This window comes from Dendrobates tinctorius, unplaced genomic scaffold (assembly GCF_039654945.1).
Source record: "Dendrobates tinctorius isolate UK_male_01 unplaced genomic scaffold, ASM3965494v1 ptg000104l, whole genome shotgun sequence".
NCBI classification, from domain to species: domain Eukaryota; kingdom Metazoa; phylum Chordata; class Amphibia; order Anura; family Dendrobatidae; genus Dendrobates; species Dendrobates tinctorius.
This window is the reverse complement of record NW_027361772.1, coordinates 15,265,079-15,277,193: the sequence shown is the minus strand read 5'-3', so window position 1 is coordinate 15,277,193 and position 12,115 is coordinate 15,265,079. Positions and strand designations below refer to the sequence as shown.

General features: G+C 45.1%; 1 protein-coding gene across 9 annotated transcripts in view; it reads left to right on the top strand.

The window, feature by feature from the left end:
• LOC141100370 (cell adhesion molecule CEACAM20-like) overlaps window positions 1-12,115 on the top strand; it is a 131,398-nt gene that overhangs the window by 70,091 nt on the left and 49,192 nt on the right. For 3 of the 9 annotated variants that reach the window (XM_073588804.1, XM_073588802.1, XM_073588803.1), the window contains exon 1: window positions 10,858-11,549. The exons of 4 other annotated variants lie outside the window; for them this stretch is intronic. In XM_073588804.1, the coding sequence (XP_073444905.1) occupies window positions 11,462-11,549 (88 nt within the window). In that variant the 5' untranslated portion in view covers window positions 10,858-11,461. Of the gene's footprint in view, window positions 1-10,857; window positions 11,550-12,115 lie in introns of those variants that run through there. 2 more of the 9 variants (XR_012234683.1, XR_012234684.1) reach the window with 2 other exon arrangements.

Genomic DNA, 12,115 nt, shown 5'->3' with positions numbered 1-12,115 from the left:
ACTAGGTGTGCGTCTTCCAAGCATCTCACAGCTGCCTGCTACTCAGAAGAAGAAGACTGTAAGAAGTATTATCCTTTCAACAAACTTTGCATCAGTTAACTGTGAGTACATGAGGAATAATAACAGTATTACTGACCACTATATCAGTTGTACGACCTGGCAATAATTTTGTACAATTGTTTTTAGGAAAAACAATTGTCATTTGGATTGTGAATGCAGAATTAAAAACCTGAGAATGTCAAAGAAGCATCACATTAAATCAGCTGTATTTGAACATTTCACCATCACTCAAGATAGAAAACATTATGTCTGCCAGTGTATGACAAATGATCCAGACGAAAACAAATGCTGTGAAGCCAAGATGAGTGCATATTCAGGCAAAGATAAAAATGCTCCTACCAGAGCTTCTAATCTAAAGAGACATTTACAGCGCTTTCATCCAGAAGTACTGAAAGCAGTGGATGAGAAAGACTGCATCCAAACCAATGAACCAGTGCCCAGCTCTTCCAGCCAAACAAAGGAGCAGAGAACTTTGCAGCCATCAGTTGCAAGATATTTTGTCAGTGACAAAGTTACTGTGACAATGACAGTAGATACATTTAAAAAACAGATCATAGAGCTTGTTGTAAAGGATAGTGTGCCTATTTCATTATTTTCACGACCAGCTTTTATGTGTCTGAATGGGGAAATGGCCCGCAAGCTTGGTGTCTCTCTGGAGAGAGAGAGTATTAGAAAATTAGTAATCGAAGAAGCTTTTAAACAAAAGGAAGAACTTAAAAAAACTCTCAAGGGACGCTTTCTGTTTCTTAAAATGGATGCCTGCACACGTCACAGAGTGAACTATTTTGCCATCAATGTCCGATTTGTTTGTGACAAAAATGAAATAGTTACCAAGAGATTGGCAGTAAAAGACACCAAAGCTCATCACACCAGTGAGTTTCTCCAGGTCTTGGTGGAAAAGGTTCTGCAAGACTATGAACTTAAAAAAGAGCAAGTTCTTTCTGTCGTAACTGACAATGCTTCAAATATGATAAGTACTATTAAGCTAATGAATGAGAGTAATGATGGTGACCAGCAGCTAGAAGAACATTCTGGGTCCACAGACACAGAAATGTTTGAAATAGAGGAACACAGTATTGTAACTGAGGAGCAAACTGAAGTTGCTTCAGATGAACAGCAACATGATAGTTTAGATGATCTTGTTGAAACTGTGTCAATATGTTCTTTCATTCATCACATGCGCTGTGTTGTGCATACGCTACAGCTGGCTATAAGAGACAGTCTGCAAGAAGGACATGCTGCTGCACTGATTGGCAAGGTGAGAAAATGGCTACTGTAGCCAGAACCCCTAAAGTTGACTCAATTTTGAAGAGACGTGCTGGAAAAGGGGCAATTATTGATCAAGCCACACGATGGGGCAGTACTTACTTAATGATTCAGCGCTTGGTTGAACTGAAAACCTTTCTTGTAGACATGGCTAACCCTCAACTGACGCTAAATGAAAGTCAGTGGAATCAGGTGACTGAGCTGGAAAAATTGCTAGAGCACCCATTTACAGTGACTAAAAAATTACAAGCAGAGGACTTAACTCCAGGTATTTTCTTAAAGGAGTGGAAGAACCTGATGTTTCGCCTGTCCCAAAGAGGAGGGTTAATTGCAAGTGGCATTGCTACATCAATGAAACGGAGAGAGGAGCTACTATTACAAAATAACATTCTTTTGGCAGCTGTTTATGTAGACCCAATGCATCGGTTTCTTCTAGATGATCAACAGCTGAGTAAAGGAAAAGAAGCTCTGTTTGAAATAGCAGTAAGGATGAAAGGGTTGCAGAACAGTCAGGAGGAACAAGAAGAATTTGGTCGTCCTGCCACATCTTCACCCTCATCATCAACTGATGAAGAACTTAATTTCGAAAAATATTTGGATCACAAGGACCGTGCAAAGCGTTCCCGCATAGAAGAAGAGTCATCCCCATCAAGGAACACAGCCAGTACATTTCAGCAGAATCTTTCATGTGCACTAAAAGAAATTGAGAAATTTGACCGTTCATCAAAAATAACAGTGCAACAAGTGATTCCTCTGTATCCTGACATTGTCAGAGATGTTGCCCGAGTGGTTACTGCTTTGCCACCAACACAAGTTAGTGTAGAGAGTTTGTTCTCTTCTCTCAAAATTAGATCAGATTTGAGGGCATCCATGAAGGAGGATCTGACAGAGGCAATACTTTTTCTGAGGACAAATTTATAGATTTCTTCTTATTAACTGCATAAAAGTGTTTATTGCATATTTACTTACAGTTTAGAAAAGTTTATAAAAGTTATTTGCTATATTCTAATTGTATTCTAATAAATGTAGTTTTTGCTCTAAGTGGTCTGATTACTTATATGATGGTGAGAAACTGAATAAGCACGATGTTTAATATTTTACAACAGTAAATTTGTTGTTATGAATTGGCCATTTATGAAGGAGTCGGAGCCTGATAAAATCCAGGAGTCGGAGTCGCAACTGTGGCTTACCGACTCCACAGCCCTGGTTGCGCGGGGTTGGTATGGTGAAGTCCTGGAAATAACGACGATTCGGGTCCTGGCGGCAGCAGTTAGTCTTTGATACCTTCCGCGGAGTCCTTAGTCCATATACTGATGGGGCGGGAAGGGTAAGGGCCACAGCACTGTGTCTGAGCCCAACGTGGCTCGGCAAATATCCCCTGGGGGACAGGGAGCAGTTCACGATCACACTCCAGGTCTCTCTTAGGCGGCACGCGCGCAGCACTCACGGGTCCAAAGCGTTTGGCACCTTTCTTTGCAGGGGCCAACAGGCACACAGCACGTCTCTGCTCACAGTCTCTGCGGGTAACAATGGGAATGCTCGGGGGCGGGCCTACGGTGCTCGAGGGACGGAGCACTCGCTTCTCCCTGCTGTGCACAGTCTGTTCCCGCAAAGTCTGAATGCTTCCGCGCTCTGTGGCTTCAGCAACTCAGCCACGCCCCCTACTTCCACTTCCTGACCGCCACATTAGGCAGCCCAACTGCGCCCCTATGCCGGCTGCGCCCGGGGCAGATGTCCTGGCTTCCCCCCCCAGTTATGCCTGTGGACGTTTCCTTTACAGTATGAAGAATTTTCCACACAGTATCCTTCCTCTGTAATCTACTTCAGGGCTTTCAAGGCACACTCCCTACTTTGTCACAACCCAGCTTTAACAATAGTTTTTATTCACAAGTCTCCTTACTTGCCCAGTGGTTCTGCATCCTATTTCTTCCAATACTGGCGCCCTAGATCTCCCCCTCGGGACCATCACTAGTTCTCGTCTCAGTCCTGCTAACTAAGGCCCGTTACCATCTGCGTTACAAGTTCTTTATCTCATGGCTAGGTTTCCTCTCCTAGAACCCATTTCTGGAAGGCCACTGTTTGGTTTGTCACTTTTCCTCAGGATCATGCTATCCCTCCTTCGGTCTCCTTTTCGATCAGTCACCCTCTGATTCAGCACTACTCACTTAGCACTCCAGATCCTATCTTACTTCCTAGGAGGAAAACAGGCATTCTTTCTAACACTATCCTCACTCACTGTGGGCTAGTCCCAAACATTAACTCAACTTACCCTATCGTCAACTATATACATCCCTATACATTACAGTAACTATTTTATAACACAATACCTTACACTATACCTTAAATACCTTACATTACTACACACTATACAAGAACACATTACATAAACAACTGTTGTGAACTCATTTTCTGGTCTGCCTCTGGTTTCTGGTGAGGGAGCTGGTTATGCTGACAGAGGAGTTGTGAGGTCTCTTTCCGGGCTCCCTCTGGTGGTGGCAGGAGGTAGTGAAGCTGATCTAATTAACAGAGACCTGCCACCTGATAATGAGGAAGAGGAGTGGACATCTGGAGTCTCAGACTGGATTTAAGACAGCCGACTCCCTATTCCCATGCTGGTGATTTTTTCCTGCTGCCTGAGGTCTTAGTTTCCAGCTCAGTTCCTGCCTTCTCAAGCTATCTTTGCTAATGTTCACATTTGATTTGGTTTGGTCCATTCAGTTTATTGTGTGGTCAGCCAGCCCCGGCTGGGGCTGTGCTGAATTTCCACTCTTATGTTACTGTATGTGCCAGTTTGCTTTTTGTCCCTTATTAGATTGGCCTCTTTTTGCTCTGTTCTCAGAATATACCAGAGTGCTGATATAGTGGGAGAAGTGTAGTGACTTCAGGGTATTTTTTGCTATCAGAAGTGTTGGATATTATTGCAGGGTTTTTTGGCATGATTGCAGACAGTATCTTTCCTTTCCTTTCTAGTTAGTGTGGGCTCCATCGTTGCTCAGCCTATTTTCCTACCTGTATTCGTGTTTTCATTTTGTCTCACCGTCAATACATGTGTGGGGGCTGTCTATTCCTTTGAGGTCTGCTCTGAGGCAGTTTTAGATTTCCCCTTTTCTTGCTTTAGGCTTACAGTGCCTACAAGTAGTATTCAACCCCCTGCAGATTTAGCAGGTTTGATAAGATGCAAATAAGTTAAGAGCCTTCAAACTTCACACAAGAGCAGGATTTATTAACAGATGCATAAATCTTACAAACCAAAAAGTTATGTTGCTCAGTTAAATGTTAAAAAATTTTAAACATAAAAGTGTGGGTCAATTATTATTCAACCCCTAGGTTTAATATTTTGTGGAATAACCCTTGTTTGCAATTACAGCTAATAATCGTCTTTTATAAGACCTGATCAGGCCGGCACAGGTCTCTGGAGTTATCTTGGCCCACTCCTCCATGCAGATCTTCTCCAAGTTATCTAGGTTCTTTGGGTGTCTCATGTGGACTTTAATCTTGAGCTCCTTCCACAAGTTTTCAATTGGGTTAAGGTCAGGAGACTGACTAGGCCACTCCAACACCTTGATTTTTTGCCTCTTGAACCAGGCCTTGGTTTTCTTGGCTGTGCGCTTTGGGTCGTTGTCTTGTTGGAAGATGAAATGACGACCCATCTTAAGATTCTTGATGGAGGAGCGGAGGTTCTTGGCCAAAATCTCCAGGTAGGCCGTGCTATCCTTCTTCCCATGGATGCGAACCAGATGGCTAGGCCCCTTGGCTGAGAAACAGCCCCACAGCATGATGCTGCCACCACCATGCTTGACTGTAGGGATGGTATTCTTGGGGTCGTATGCAGTGCCATCCAGTCTCCAAACGTCACGTGTGTGGTTGGCACCAAAGATCTCGATCTTGGTCTCATCAGACCAGAGAACCTTGAACCAGTCTGTCTCAGAGTCCTCCAAGTGATCATGAGCAAACGGTAGACGAGCCTTGACATGACGCTTTGAAAGTAAAGGTACCTTACGGGCTCGTATGGAACGGAGACCATTGCGGTGGAGTACGTTACTTATGGTATTGACTGAAACCAATGTCCCCACTGCCATGAGATCTTCCCGGAGCTCCTTCCTTGTTGTCCTTGGGTTAGCCTTGACTCTTCGGACAAGCCTGGCCTCGGCACGGGAGGAAACTTTCAAAGGCTTTCCAGGCCGTGGAAGGCTAACAGTAGTTCCATAAGCCTTCCACTTCCGGATGATGCTCCCAACAGTGGAGACAGGTAGGCCCAACTCCTTGGAAAGGGTTTTGTACCCCTTGCCAGCCTTGTGACCCTCCACGATCTTGTCTCTGATGGCCTTGGAATGCTCCTTTGTCTTTCCCATGTTGACCATGTATGAGTGCTGTTCACAAGTTTGGGGAGGGTCTTAAATAGTCAGAAAAGGCTGGAAAAAGAGATAATTAATCCAAACATGTGAAGCTCATTGTTCTTTGTGCCTGAAATACTTCTTAATACTTTAGGGGAACCAAACAGAATTCTGGTGGTTTGAGGGGTTGAATAATAAATGACCCTCTGAATAAACTTTTCACATTTTAAAAAAAAATTAAACAAAGAAATAACATTCTTTTTTGCTGCAGTGCATTTCACACTTCCAGGCTGATCTACAGTCCAAATGTCACAATGCCAAGTTAATTCCGAATGTGTAAACCTGCTAAATCTGCAGGGGGTTGAATACTACTTGTAGGCACTGTATTTAGTCCTCCGGCTGTGACGAGGCGTCTAGAATCATCGTAGGTACGCTCCACGGCTGTTGTTAGTTGTGTGGTTAGGATCAGGGATCTGCAATCCGCGTAGTTACCAACCTCTCTGGTTTTCTGTGACTTGGCTTGGTCTTGTTTTCCTCCTCGGTGACCCATTCATAACAAACAACACTTATGACACTGTATACCGTACAACTCGCATGACACAATATATACAAAAGACACAAGACTTTACAATATAACATCACACAATTGGTGTCTTCAGGGGTAGGAACACGACAGCACGGTCCATCACTCTTACACATGTAAAACATCAGAGTGCAGTCCGATGTATGCTCACAGAGACAATTGATTTGTGTGTCCTATCCTAATAATATCCTGAAGTAGGGCAGGATATGTACTTTTTATTACTGTATGGGACCCCATATTGTGTTGCTGTAAGCCCTGGACAAATTTATTGTCTCACGCCAGCAAGTCAAGCATATGTAAATGCCTAGAAATACATCCTGTCACGCTCAGATCAAAAGAGCCCACGGCCAGTCAGAGGATTGTGATGTGATCCTTCCCAATTAACACAGCAGTCTGACTGCATCCAATCAGTGACGCTGGTTGGGAGGGGTGGGCGGAGAAAGTAGTGAATATTCATTAATTATTTACATATGCTTGACTTGCTGGTGTGAGACAATACATTTGTCCGGGGCTTGAAGGAACACAATGGGGCCCCGTACAGTAATAAAAGTTACATATCATGAAAGGGCTGAACAAGCGCTATTTCAGGATACTATTAGGATACGACACCCAAATCACCTGACAGATTCCCTTTAACCCCTTTCCTACATTAGACATACTATTCCATCCATGTGACCTGGGACCTAAGTCCCAAGGACGGAATAGTACGTCATAGCGATCAGCGGCGCCCCCCCCGCTGATCGCGGCCGGGTGTCAGCTTCTTATCACAGCTAACACCCGGCACTGTCGGGGACTGTCTGTCACAGACCGCCCCCGAAACGTTAACCCCTAGCACACTGCAATCAAACACAATCGCAGTGTACCAGGGGTTTAGGGAAGCATCGGCAGGGAGGGGCTCCCTCCTTGCTTCCCTGAGACCCCCACAGCAGCGCGATGTGCAGCGCTGCTCCAGGGGGCTCCTTCCCTGCAGGTCCCTGGATCCAATATGGCGACGGGGGCCTGCAGGGAGCCGGCTTCCTCACTGCCTGCAAAGCGCATTCATGAGGAAGCCTTCTGCACTGCCTGTGTCAGATCGCTGATCTGTCATAACGATCTGTGATGTGACAGATCAGCGATCTCACACATGACAGTGATGTCCCCCCTGGCACAATGTATTAAAGTTAAAAAAAAAAAAAAAAAAAAGTGTAAAAATAATTTATAAAAAAATCGCTAAATAAATTAAAAAAAAAATAAAAAATTTCCCTAAGTCATTTTTTGAAAATAAAAAAAAACAATAAAAGTACACATATTTGGTATCGCCGCGTCCGTAACGACCCGCCCTATAAAACTGTCCCACAAGTTAACCCCTTAAAAAATAAAAAAGCCAATAACAAATCTTTATCATCATACCGCCGAACAAAGTGCAATAACGCGCGATCAAAAAGACGCATATAAATATCCATGGTACCGCTGAAAACGTCATCTTGTCCCGCAAAAACGAGCCACCATACAGTATCATCAGCGAAAAAAATAAAAAAGTTATAGCTCTCAGAATAAAGCAATGCAAAAATAATTTTTTATATAAAATTGTTTTCATTGCATAAAATCGCCAAAACATAAAACGACATAAATGAGGTATCACTGTAACCGTACTGACCCGAAGAATAAAACCGCTTTATCAATTTTACCGCACACGGAACGGTGTAAACGCACCCCCCCAAAAGAAATTCATGAAACGCTGGTTTTTATTCATTCTGCATCCCAAAATTTGGAATAAAAAGCGATCAAAAAATGTCACGTGCCCGAAAATGGTACCAATAGAAACGTCAACTCATCCCGCAAAAAATAAGACCTCACATGACTCGGTGGGTCAAAATATGGAAAAATTATAGCTCTCAATATGTGGTGATGCAAAAACTATTTTTACAATAAAAAGCGTCTTTTAGCGTGCGACAGCTGCCAAACATAAAAACCGCCATAAATAGTAAATCAAACCCCCCGTTATCACCCCCTTAGTTAGGGAAAAATAATAAAATTACAAAAATGTATTTATTTCCATTTTCCCATTAGGGTTAGGGCTGAGATTAGGGTTAGGGGTGTGTTGGGGTTAGGGTTGGGTTTGGCTTTCCAAACGCGACATGGAGTCTGATCTCCATTCCAGCCAAAAAAGTCAAATGGCGCTGCTTCCCTTCCGAGCTCTGCCATGCGCCAAAATAGTGGTTTACCCCCATATGTGGGGTATCAGCGTACTTAGGACAAATTGCACAATAACTTTTGGGGGCCTGTTACTCTTGGGAAAATAAAAATTGGGGGTGAAAAGATCATTTTTGTGGAAAAAATGATTGTTTTTAATTGTACGGCTGTACGTTATTAACTTCTGTGAAGCCCTTGTGGGTTCAAAGAGCTCACCACATATCTAGATAAGTTCCTTGGGGGGTCTAGTTTCCAAAATGTGGTCACTTGGCACATCAGGGGCTCTCCAAATGTGACATGGCGTCCGATCTGAATTCCAGCCAATTTTGCAGTGACAAAGTCAAACGGCGCTCCTTCCCTTCCGAGCTCTGCCATGCGCCCAAATAGTGGTCCCCCCACATATCAGGTATCGGCGTACTCAGGACAAATTGCACAATAACTTTTCCATTCCAATTTCTCCTGTTACCCTTGGTAAGGCCGGTTTCACATTTGCGCTTTATAGCGCAGAGACGGCCTGTGCACGGCTGCCGCTAAGCCCCGCTCCCTCCCGGCCCGCCCCATTTGGTCATCGGCGCCTACTAGAGCACATGGACGCTTGCGATCTGCGCACCCTATCTTTAGCATAGGGTGCGCAGACCGTGTGCTGGCCGTGTGCTAGTAGGATTTTAGCGTGCGCTGCGCACATTTGAAGGTGCGCTGAACGCAGCATGTTGCATTTTGGCGTGCACGGCGCACCTTCAAAAGTGCGCAGCGCACACTAAAATCCTACTAGCGCACGGTCTGTGCACCCTATGCTAAAGATAGGGTGCGCAGATCGCAAGCGTCCATGTGCGCTAGTAGGCGCTGATGAATGGATGGGGTGGGCAGGGAGCCGGGAGGGGACGGGGCTTAGCGGCGGCCGTGTGCAAGCCGTCGCTGTGCTATAAAGCGCAAATGTGAAACCAGCCTTAAATAAAAAAATTGAACCTGAAGTAATTTTTTTTGTGAAAAAAATTTAAATGTTCCTTTTTTTTCTTTTTTAAACATTCAAAAAATTCCTGTGACGCACTTGAAGGGTTAATAAACTTCTTGAGTGTGGTTTTGAGCAGCTTGAGGGGTGCAGTTTTTAGAATGGTGTCACTTTTGGGTATTTTCTATCATATAGACCCCTCAAAGTGGCTTCAAATGTGATGTGGTCCCTAAAAATACAATTTTAAACTTTTAACCCTTATAACTTCCTAACAAAAATAAATTTTGGTTCCCAAATTGTGCTGATGTAAAGTAAACATGTGGGAAATGTTACTTATTAAGTTTTTTGTGTGCCGTATCTCTGTGATTTAAGGGCATAAAAATTCAAAGTTGGAAAATTGTGAAATTTTCAAAACTTTCTCCAAATTTCTGTTTTTTTTCACAAATAAACGTAAGTTATATGAATGAAATTTTACCATTATCATGAAGTTCAATATGTCACGAGAAAACAATGTGAGAATCACCGGGATCCATGGAAGCGTTTCAGAGTTATTACGTCATAAAGAGACAGTGGTCAGAATTATAAAAATTGGCCCGGGCATTAACGTGCAAACCACCCTTGGGAGTAAAGGGGTTAATTTTGCCATCTCCTATTCGCCTGTGTTAAAATTCTTTCATGCCAGACAAACACAGGCAGACCTGGGCAAAATGCAACTGAGACAGCCAATGGGCTGAAAACAGTGGCCCACGTTCCGCACCGTGACCGACCTTTGTCACCGGCTCACTCCATCTGCGCTGAATGCATTGGTGGAGAAGGGGCCTCTGGCCCCCTATTCCACCAATCAGTGTGTGAAACATGGGGAGGCTGTGGGGCTGTGAGACCTCAGCCCACGACACACAGACCTGTGAACGTAGCCTCTGCCTGTTACACCCGTGAACGGCCTCAGATTGCATGCACTACATTGCAGGCAGCGTAACGGTCATGAATGGGGCTTGTGCTGAAACCCACACATTTTTTAGACTTTTTGTTACCGTAGCAACAAAACCCAGGTCACTAACATTAGGCTGCAGAAAATCACTGTAGGGGTATAACAGGTGTACCAAGATGGAGGACACGGGGAGGAGTAACCAGGAAAGCCCCCCTTTCTTCAGTAACGCACATCACGGAGGGAAATTTGAGGCTACGTGCACACGCTGCAGTTTTGTCCTCTGCGGATCCGCAGCAGTTCTGCAGACAGTGTGTACAGTACTATGTAAGTCTATGGGATTTACATTCCGCTGTGCACACGCTGCGGATTTTCAACTGCGGAAAAGCTGCGGTTTTGAATCCGCAGAAAGAACTGACATGTGACTTCTTTTCTGCAGATTCCGCTGCGGTTTGCCACCTATTCCATTGTGGAGATGATAAACCGCAGGGGAATCCACAGGTCATTGTACCTGCGGTTCTGCAGATACAAATCCGCGGGTGAATCCGCAGCGTGTGCACATAGCCTGAGTCTTTTCTCTCTAACCCCTTACATGCCATAGCGGCTTAGTTGGTACTGATAGCCTCTTGTTGATGCAAACATCACGTGGCTCAGTGGTTAGTGGGTCCTGGGTTCGAATCCCACCAAGGACAACATCTGCAAGGAGTTTGTATGTTCTCTCCGTGTTTGCGTGGGCTTCCTCCGGGTTCTACGGTTTCCTCCCACATTCTAAAGACATACTGATAAGGAATCTAGATTGTGAGTGATGATAATGTGTGCAAACTGTAAAGCGCTGCGGAATATGTTAGCGCTATATAAAAATAAAGATTTATTTAACAGTAGACATAAATATATTCCACTGCGCATGCCTGAAAACAGAAAAACTACAGCTCCCGGCATGCCCATTTCGCCGTGTACGGTCAGTGAGAGAAAGCACGCGGTGATTGGGGTGCGTCGCGGCCATCTCGGTCCAGTGCTGCGTCTATAGCTATGTTCGTTGGTTTTCCTCTGTCGGCTTCATCAAAGTCTGCGAGGAGACAGGAGAGGAGGGAGTGGATACCGAGCGAAGGCGATCACGTGACACTTGTCCCGCCTCCTCCCGGAAGCCATTTACCTGGAGCAGCAGAGCAATCATGCCGGCTATGGATGATTCTGCCCACCCCGGTCACAGTGTGTGCATGGAGGGTGGATCGTGGACACTGGCGCCCGTTAGCATCGGCTGTAAGTGGCGACTAGGGCGGTGTACACACGGGGTCTTCTGGGCCAACTGTCAGAGCAAGAACTGAGCAGCGCTGTGCGGTTTGGGATAGGATCAGAGAGTTTCTGCAGGAAAAATCTCTCTATTTTTATTACGCTGTGTTCACATGTTGCTTCTCTGCAGCCTGCTCTCATGGCATTAAGCTGCTCGCTAAAAGCAAGTGCGGTTTCTGCTGCAGACTGTGTGTGGACGTGTCACTGGTGTAAACGGGGACCCATTTATACCTCCAAACAGGGGCGGTAGGTTAGAGGCACTAACACCATGGCGCCTGCTAGGAGTCAGGAGATCCCAGATTCCTCCTAGTCAGAGGGTGTGTAGGGGGAGGGGGCAGCCGAGCAGGGCCACGAAGCAGCTGATTCGGCCTGTTCTATATGTCCTGGCCAGCTGCATCACGATGGACCTGCACCAGACACGCTCACTACTCCCTGTGTGCAGCCTCTGCTGAGGTAGAGGGAACACGGCTGCATCTTCTTCCTGCTGGAGAGGAGACATCAGCGACTAAGGCTGTGTGCACACGCTGTGGATTCTG